The sequence below is a fragment of the Vidua macroura genome, chromosome 5, assembly GCF_024509145.1.
Source record: "Vidua macroura isolate BioBank_ID:100142 chromosome 5, ASM2450914v1, whole genome shotgun sequence".
NCBI lineage: Eukaryota > Metazoa > Chordata > Aves > Passeriformes > Viduidae > Vidua > Vidua macroura.
In genome coordinates, this window is record NC_071575.1 from 27,944,298 (window position 1) to 27,954,038 (window position 9,741).

At 48.3% G+C, this 9,741-nt stretch overlaps 1 protein-coding gene across 2 annotated transcripts in view; it reads right to left on the bottom strand.

The window, feature by feature from the left end:
• Positions 1–3,156, bottom strand: part of CREB3L2 (cAMP responsive element binding protein 3 like 2) — a 68,804-nt gene extending 65,648 nt beyond the window's left edge. For both annotated transcript variants that reach the window (XM_053979055.1, XM_053979054.1), the window contains exon 1: positions 2,933–3,156. In XM_053979055.1, coding sequence (XP_053835030.1) covers positions 2,933–3,040 — 108 coding nt within the window. In that variant the 5' untranslated portion in view covers positions 3,041–3,156. The remainder of the gene's footprint in view (positions 1–2,932) is intronic.
• Positions 3,157–9,741: the final 6,585 nt, after the last annotated feature.

The window sequence follows — 9,741 nt, forward strand, 5'->3', positions numbered from 1 at the left end:
TGGGGTGAGGGAAGGGTTCCTCACACAGCTCCAGGCACTGGTGAAATCATCAGCTGTTGAAAAGAAATGTAAATCCCCAGGAGGTTGGATTTCAGCCCTGGTAATTAAGGCAGACTGGAACAGTTTAAAATAGAGGTCAAGTTTTTAAGTATGCATACTTTCACACATGTCTACTAGCGTCAAATCAACAAGAGCCAGGAACAGCCTTTTTGGTCATAGAGAGGTTAAATTTCAACTCAAAATACACAAAAGGCAGTTGGCATGGAATTCTCACCCTCACAAGTCTGTACACACAGGTCGGACTGGAATGACACTGACCCTTCTTCTTGCTTGTGAGCTCTCCCCTCAGTCATCATCATCTTCTCCCTCCTCCCCCTGCCAGTCCAGCTTGCGCTCCCAGGGCTGCTTCACTGTCCCAGACTTTTCCCAAGCCCACGGTCTCCTTGGATGCAGACCTGCACATCCAGCTAAGGGGCACCTCAGGAGTGTGTGAAGACCAGAAGATGCTGTAGGACACGTGTTCCTTGGCTGCGAGGGTGACAGATAGCACAGGGCATGGGCACTCCTGCAGAGGGGGCACGGGAAGGGTTTCCTCATCATCCCCATCTTTCCAGTAAAACCCAGCAGTTTACTGTAGCAGTAAGTTTACAAACAGCAGAGTAACTGAGCCAAACCAGTCCTGCCAGATGGAAAGCACAGCCCAGGAGAAGAACAGATGTTTCATCCAGAGAGTTCTGTTTGTTTTGGGTTTTTCAAACGATTCTATAAAGTTTTGGCCAGAGGTAAATAGAGACCTTGTGTTTCATGGTACCAAGCAAGGTATTTTCCTCCACATGGCAGGGCACATTCGTAAAAAGAAAAAGCTCAACAGGCGCAAGTGTGGGGTTTTCTCACTCTAAAGAATGTCAATTTCATAAACATTCTTTTCTTCTTTAAAGATTGCAATACCTCACTACACCTACTTTAGAGCATTTAGTTGGGCTTTTTTTCCTGAAACTTCTTTCAGAAGAATTCCACAAAAAAACCAAAAAGAGAAATTTATTTCATACTTTTAATTTGGCTTCAAGAGAGTCTGTGAAGAAATCTTAAACTCCTAAAAAGACCCAATCAGCAAGATAGCAAACACAAACAAATCAGTCCCAGTGTTACTCCCAAAAAAGGTCATCACAGCCCGAGATTTTGCAGATCCAGCAAAAAGTCCCTTACAAAATGCTCATCTTCATAGCATTCAAAGCTGAAGATCCCCAATAAAACTTGAAAACAGAAAAGGGAGAAGCATCCCATTTCCATCCACCAAACAAACAGTATATTTTCTTTATCAAGACACACTTAATTCTCAGGCTCCTTGAGATAGGGCAGAAAAGACACATATCCATGTCACTGCAGCCACAATTTCTAGCCCAAGTGTAAGATCTCCTTCAAAGCACTAATTAAAGAAGACATGAGAACACTGAGTAAGAAAACAAAAGTTAAGAGTGGCAACTGTATTCTCATCACAAGGATCCAAACAGATCCAAACAGAGGAAGTATGCCAGCACAACTGTAAAATCTGAAGGGGAACACTCTCCAAAGAGCCTCTCATTTTATTCACAACATTCTTGTTGATAAAGAAAAAAAACACGAGAAAACAGCTGTTTGAAGGAAGAGCTTTCCATTGTTAAGTGCTCCTGCTGGCTCTTTTAAAAGCCCGAGCCACCATAACACGATTGCTTTTCCCCGGATCTACCAGAAGATACACATTGCGCAAGAAAGCCCAAGACTTTCAAAGACAAAGAAGCCAAACACTGTTTAAAGACTGTCAGGCGTGCAGCAGGCTCGCTTCCTGCTGGAACGAGGCTTGGAGCTTGTGACGGACGCGATCCCGGATCAGTAAGACTACCACACACAACAAATAAGATTTTCCTTGTTTACTTTACAAGCCTAACGCCAAGATCAGCACTGAGGCAGTGGCTGTGGGATCACCGCTGCTCCCAGGAAGAGCCGAGTGCCTCACTCCAGGGCTGTATTTGCTCATCACCCTCTTGGGTGCAAGGAAGAAACGCGGAGCCCGTAGCAGCCCCTGCCAAGCGCCATCCCTAGGGCACTGCCACATGCCAGTGGCCACCACCATGTTCCTCTGGGTCGCCATCCAAGCATGTGCTCGACAACCACACCGAGCGTGGGCGCCCCATGCCTCGCACCAGCAGGGGACTGGAGGACACTTCTGTGCTGCTATCCCGAGGTGCTCCGGCACACTCCCACTCGGGATTCACACCTACAGGGCTTTACAGAGGTGTACCGCTGTGCCTGTGAGAAGCCTCCTGAGTAACAGTGAACCAACAGAGCAGAGATAACAAGACACGTTTCCTCGGAACTCTCCTAACTATGCGTTTTGCGCAAGCCAAAATATGGGTATTCCAGCCAAAAAACAAACAACAAAAACATCGAAACTTCTGTCATTTCCTTCCTGCGCTTGGGGAGAGGGACAGAGCCGGGACGGTCTGGTCTTGAAGAAGAAGACACGGCCGGCGACTCCTGAGCGGTCGCCCGAGAGAAGCGGCAACGCCAAGGGAGCTGAAGAAGCCCCGGCAGGGCGGGGGGAAGCGGCGACGGACGGAGTGGGGCTGCGGGACCTCGGTCACCGGGAGCCGCCGCCAGGCTCGGAGGGGAGGGGGTTGAGCCCCCGCGGCGCACAGGGGACCCCAAGGCTTGCCCGAGGACACTTAGGTCCCCGGGGGTGCAGCCCCCGAGGGGCGGCAGTCACGGCGAGGGGCGCGGGGAGCACCTGTTGGCCAAACCCGCCCGGTGCCGACCCGACCGGGACGCCCACGGGGAGCCCGAGGAATCCCGTCACGGTCCCCGAAACGTGGCCGCCCACGGCGGCGTCTCAGCCATCCCAGCCCCGGCCTCCCGGCTCCGCCAGCAGCCGCCGGCCGCTCCCGCCGCTCCTCACCGTGCGGTTCAGCAGCGTGTCGGGGTCTGCGGGCTCGCACAGTTCGCTCAGCTTGCGGTCCCAGTGCAGCAGCGGCGGCTGCTCCCCGCCGCTCTCGCACACCTCCATGGCGGCCGCAGGCACCCGCGCCGGCCCGTCGGTCTGTCTGTCGGTCGGTCCGTCCGTCCGCCGCGCCACTGCCGGACGCTGTCCCCGCCGCTGCCCCGGGCCGCGGAGCCGCGCGCTCGCCCCCGCCCCGGCGCGTTCCTTCGGCCGGCGGCAGCGCCCGGGCGTGGCCGGGCGGGTCACCCCCGCCAGCTGCGCGCCGCGCCCCCGCCCCGCCCCCGCCGCCGCGCCCGCCAATCGGGAGCGAGCAGCGCCGGGCGCCGGCCAATGGGCGCGCGGGCCCCGAGAGGCCGCGGCCGCGAACGTGGGCGTGGCACGCGCGGCCAATGGCGCGGCGGAGCGGCGGGCGCGCCGGCCAATGGGACAGCGACAAGACTGCGGCTGGCGCGCGCCGCCCCGCCCCGGGCCGGGCCGCCCTCAGGGAGGGACCCGCGGCGGCCCCGGCTCCGCAGCCGGGACAGCGCGGCCCAGGGTACCCGTTCGGTGAAGACAGGTCAGAACGCACTTCCTGAAAACCAGAACTCCCTGAAAACCAGAACTCCGCAGCTCTGGGCAGCCGCACGGAGCACGCTGGTGCCTGCCCCAGCTGGGTCCCAGAGCGCTCATCAACCGGCAGTAAAAATAATCCCAGGCAAAGGGAAATTATGGTATTTTAAGACTCGTGTTCCTGCCAAGCCGGGGCAACACTCACATTCCATTGTTCTTTAAAAGTGACAAGCTGCCAAATACTTAGGATTGAAAAAGCTGGGCACTGCTCAGTGCTTATCTGCAGCTCAGGCACGGCCGCGTGCTGCGGGGTCAGCTCAACACTAATGGACAGTTCCATGCTGCCTTGTGCAGGAACCAGAACTGGACTTCCTGGCGTGTTCTCTCTCTCCTAGACCGCCCTTGCGACATCACCTCTTGTGGCAGCCACTTCCATCCACTCACAGAGCCAGCACCTGTGCAGCACAAGTCATCCAGTCCTCACTCATGAGAGCCCAGACTAGCCCTCTGAGGAAAACAAAGCCAGAAGGATTTCCCAGCATTTAATAGGCACAACAGCAACAAAAATAGGAAAAAATATGGTGATTTCACCAGGTTTGTTCCTTTAAAGTTTATTAAATTGCTGGAGTTTGATTAGGGGGCGGGGAAAGTGCAACAGAAGTTACACTACCAAAGATCTCCTGCAAGAAGTAGTTATTTTAAGTTAGTTATTGTGAAATAAGTCAGCCTGATATTTACCTTCAGCAGCAAAGAGAACAGCTAAAATGAAATTGCCAGTACCTGAATTGCTACCTTCCACTTTGGCAAGCCCAACCAGAAGTACAAACTTGTTGTTTGTACTGCCAGGCACTGTTATCAAAGCAATTCCTCAGTGCCAGTCTAGAGATGCAGATTGTGAAATTTGTAAAGGTCAGTTCCTGATCCAGGAGCCTCCGTGTTTTCATTGGATGTGTTCTTCCTCTCAAAGCTTTTGTAGCCTTGTGCTAATCCCTTTAACAAAAGGCTCTTCATCACCCTGCTGGCTGAGATTAGCACCTTCTAAAATCACTGCAGGGACTAGATTCTTGGGGCTGGGGCACTAAATCAATGTTTTGCCCATGTGAGAAATCTAAAGGGAGACCCGTGTTCGCCTTTTAAACCAACAAAATGAAGGCCACCTTAGAAGAAGGCAATCGTGCAGCTTCCTTTGCTGAGCATGATGAGAACAAGGGGCTTCCCAAGGACTGGTGTTTGACCAAGAGTACTGGGCTGAATTTTCTCACCCTAACACATTTCTCAGGCAGAAATATTTAAAGAAGAAGTTGCACAGGCACACACTTCTGTCCTTTCCCCTTGGGTAAAGCACTCATACAAACTGAGGCACCCTGGGTAAACAGCACGCTGCTTTCCCCAGTGGTTTCCACTCTTCCTGCACCATATAAAGCTGTGTCCCTCTCCCCTCTGCACTGCCCCAGGAGCTCTCTCTTTATCATTGGTACTGAGGCACAATTGCTGCTGTGAGACACAGAGCTGCTGACAATTCATAAGTATGCTGGAAGACTTCTTTGGCCACTGAAATATTTTGACACACAAAACTAGCCATTTCTGGGGCTATAATATAAATATAAAACACAATACTGGAAACTGCCCAGTTACTGGCACATTATTAAAATTAGTGTTCAAGGCTACATGTAAGTTTTCAGCTTCAACATCTCTGAAACAATTAGCCAAGACTTTGTAAGGAAATTTGACCAATTTGCTTTGCATGGTAGCAGCCAATGGCATAGAGACCATACTGATGTGTTTGTGCTGCAGCACCAGCTCTTCTTGGGAAAGGAAATCTGAAATAGCAAGGTTCTGCTAGAGGTTGGCAGCACATACAGGGCACCAAGAAGGAAGAGACAAAAGTGGAGGAAACTAATCCTTTCCAGAGAATATTAATTATTCAGTGTGCTGATACAACACATGGGACAGCAGTCTAATGTGTCACATGTTGCTGCCCACAGACTGACACTACACCAGAAATTAGGCACTGGGGAAAGCACCTTAAAACCTACAAGAACATGATACAGACACAGCTATCCTAACTTTATCCCATACTCCCTGGAGGAATTGAATGGTGGACTTCAATAGTTACCAGCCTGCTGAAAATCAAGGCTGTTTCTCCATGCTTCATTACTTTTCTCTTTGAACAGATATAATAGTATTATTAAGTTCCAACTCATGTAATTCTGAGAGCATTTTTTATTTCTTTTGTGTAAGACCCTTTCCTCACCCCACTCTTCTGAAGTGGGCTTGAACTCACCCTGCAGCACAAGGGGAGAGTGCAAAAATTGACCAAAAATCTACAAGAACATAAAAGGGTGGGGAGTTATTGTCTGCACATACTGGGAAGAGAAGAGCTCAGCTTTTGTTCACTGAGAATTCTGCTCTCTTTCTACAAGGAGCAGAAAGCCTATGCAGAAAACACACATAGAAAACCTACAGAGAAAACCAAACCAGCTAAGAAGGAGGTGGCTGCTAAGGCAGAGCTCCAAACAAACACCACTTACTTAAAATACCAAAGAACAAAGCAAGCAACAAGACAAACTCTAGCAAAGGAAAGCTGCTCTCTTTCTCCTTGCAGATCCGGGTTACAGAAGCCACAACTCCTGCAACCACATCATTACTCAGTTCTTGATCAGGTCAGCTGCACAAAGGTTCATTAAATATTTACAGGTGACATTTTTCTGACTTGTGACAACCAGGATCAAGATAACCATCCATTTTCTACAGCCACTCTGTTCAAATCAGTTTGAGAAACCAACCAGCAAGAAAAGAACAAACAGCAGCAGAGCCCACAGGATGAAAACTGCCAGGTTTCTGACCAGCTACCAGTAAAAATCTTACCCCTTGAAAGCAACAGAAAACAGCCACAGCTAGAGGTATCTTCAACAAATTCAGCACCCCTTAAAGAGTGCAGGACACAAATTTCAGGTCTAAGAATATAAAGAATGAACCAGCAGTCAATTTCTAATTACAGTAGTTGCAAGAGATTTTTGTGAAATGGCCAGGTATGGTAATGAGCTGAATTTTTTACATGGGACTAAGCAACGAGCAGAAGAGAAGTCGAACACACCCTGACACATGTTCCCCACAAGAGGATGTCTCAGGAGAAACCCTGTGAAAGTTACTTCTTTGTGTGTTGTGCAAAGACTTTACTTGCACTAACAAAGCAAATTTCTTGTGTAAATGAGGTTTAAATCACACTGCTGTGCTGAGCAGCTCACCACTGCCAAGATAAACAGACACCAAGTCTTAGTTTGTACATTCAGATACGCTCAACTACTTGGCAAAAAGGCTTCCACCACAGAAATTTCAGAGTTAAAAATAGAAGGTGAGCTTGAGAATAGTAAAGTTTTCTTCCCACAATCCTGGCATTTCATTCCTTTTATGACACATGAAAAAACTGGGATAGCCAGCCCTGAAGACAGCCTGTTACTAAACCCACATAATTGGTACACTGACAGAAATACAGGTTCCTTTACCAGAATCTTCTTTGCTGTTGTACCCAGGGGCTTCTCTAAGCTCCAATTCAGCCTTCCTGCCTTTGCAATTCCTGCCCTTCTGCAAGGGCTTTCACCAGGCCCCCACATGCACTGCTGGTCTTGAACTGAAGTGTGACCTGTGTTTGGGAACACAGATACAGTGCCCCAAACCCCACAGAGGACAACGAGAGGGCTATTTTGGTGAAGTGGGACTTGATTTCTTTGGCCAAAGCATCTTCTCCTACTTCTTCATGCCTCCTAATTTCTGTGGACAGAGCAATTACTGGAGAGTAATGAGAATTAAAGCTGAAAGCACTCTCTGCAGTGTGACACAGGCACAATATCATGATGTCTTCCTCAAACCAGGCACAAAGACAAGCAGAGAAGAAGAGTGTTTCCTACACCTTACAGGAGGCTGACAGAAATAACTGAGTGCCATGGAGCTGACTTGCAGACCAGAATAGCCCTGCCTCAGAGCTGTTCAGAAACACTCCAAATACTTGGTGAACATGCTGACATTTTAAAAAGAAGTCATCCATATTTATCTTTTGTAATTATCTCCATAAATACATAAAATAAATTCCTGCTTAAGGTCAAACACTTCTAAATATCCTGGTTGATGCAAGCAGCCAGGGTTTGCCTCATCAGGTTTACACAAGATGCTAACACAGACAAGAAAAAGCAGAATGCCATTTTTCCAGGGGACACTGTGGGAAAACACTCATTGCCTAGTCATAAACAAGGAATCACTGTATTTCACTCAGGTGATACCATTCCCATTCCATTTCCTCACAGAACAAATACCCATCCATAAAAAAACCCTGAAACCAACCAGATGCTATAGGAATGCTGATTTCACACAGGATTTTCTCACAAGTGAAATTATTTCGTTACAGATTAACTTTGCCCCAGAGTAGCAGAGCAGACATAGAATGAACATACAGCAAGCCTTTGCCACTGGTTATTTTTGCTGCAACTAAGGCAATGCAGAATCATTTGAGAAGGGCTACCCTACTGCCAAGTTGTGCTGAACATTCAGCACACTGCTTCCAGTGTGTGCTCAAAGTCAGTGTGTGCTGTCTTTATAGCAGGTCAATCTTTAAAAGTGTACTAGCTACTTTAAATAGAACTGGAAAGGCAAGAAAACCCAAAGTTCTTGAGTAAATATTTTTCTTTGCTGGCACCTAATCCTAATACCTTGTGCTAGCTCTGCTGTCTCCAGCTTGAGCCAGGGGCAGAGATTAGCAGGAGCCATTCAGCAGCTGCAGACTTCTGGCAGTTCTGGCCGTTGTGGTGGTGAAGGGAATCCTTACTGCCACTTCTGCTCTGAGTCTGGAGGAGAAAGGCAGCTCCCAGACTCCAAAACAGACACTGCCATGAGCTCCACCACCACAGTAGAGTGCAAACGAGGTGACCATTGAATGAACAGAAGCTCAGCGCATTTGCTCAAGGCCTCCTAGAAGGAAGCTCAAGACAAACCCCAGCTTTTGGCAAACAGGAAAAATTTGTGTGGACCAAACACAAACTACTTGGATCACTACTGTGCAAGAGCACCATCACAATTGTCACAGCAGTACAACAGGCTCAGATTAAACAAGCAGTTAAAGGAATTAAAAGTCAGGACTGTCTGTTTAAAAAGACGTTCTCCTGTGAATAACAACCCACTGAAGTAGCTAAGCCTTTGCAATGCATCTGACACCCCAGTATGCCAGTGACAGGGGCTCAGATACTTGTTAGAGCTTTAACATCAACCAGAAATAGATGCTGAATTGAAAAAATTGAAGTTTTTGTAAGTACAGACAATGTGCACAGGGCATAAAAAAATCCCCGAAGTTTAGTAGGGGAAAGAGCTGCAGATTATTAATGTGTTCTGCACTGGGATCAGAGAGAGATGAGATACAAAATCCCACCAGCTCTGAAGGCAGGAAATTGTCACTTCTAATATTTTTCTTTCCCTGTTCACATCATTTTGTATTTCACTGGGAATTTCACTTTCACTTTTTCGTGTAGTAGAATTAAGCACCTTTTAGTTGAGCAACTTCTTACCAAGAATACAATCAATCATGCTCACTCTGACAACAAAACGCAGTGAAACAAGGGCCACTCCCACACTAAGAATCCCGGACCCGGAATGTTTTTCAAGTTTTCCACGCGACTCCCCGAAGGCAAAGCCAAAGCAGTCGCTCCTCCAGCTCCTCCTAATGGCAAACCACAGGCACAGCACCCTAACGAGGAACGGAGTGGGAATGCTGATGTCATCCTACACCAAACACCACAACAAACAAGACTTAAACAGAGTTTGGAGAAAGACAATACCTAGGATCAGCAGGGAGGCAGATGCAATACACAGGAGGCCTTCTCTGTGTCTGTGACAGAAATCTCCAGCTGAGCACTAGTCAAAGCCAATGGTTCTGCTTTAATCTCACTGTCCAACAGGCTTAGAGAAGGAAAAACAGGGAATGACACCTATAGAACAGAGGAGGGATGTCAAAACTGAGAGGGGATCAGGCTGGCAGTCCCCACAAGACAGGAGAGAGATTAAGGCAGACAAGGCCAGAAGGTTTGAAAATGGCTGAAGATGCAAAGAGTGACTCCATGTATAGATTCATCAGCTCAAGAATTGATACAGCTGCCTGGGGTACTTCTTTTAAGAAGGAAAAAAAGAAAGTAATCCAAAAGATCATAATAGAGAGAAAGCACATGGGAGAACAA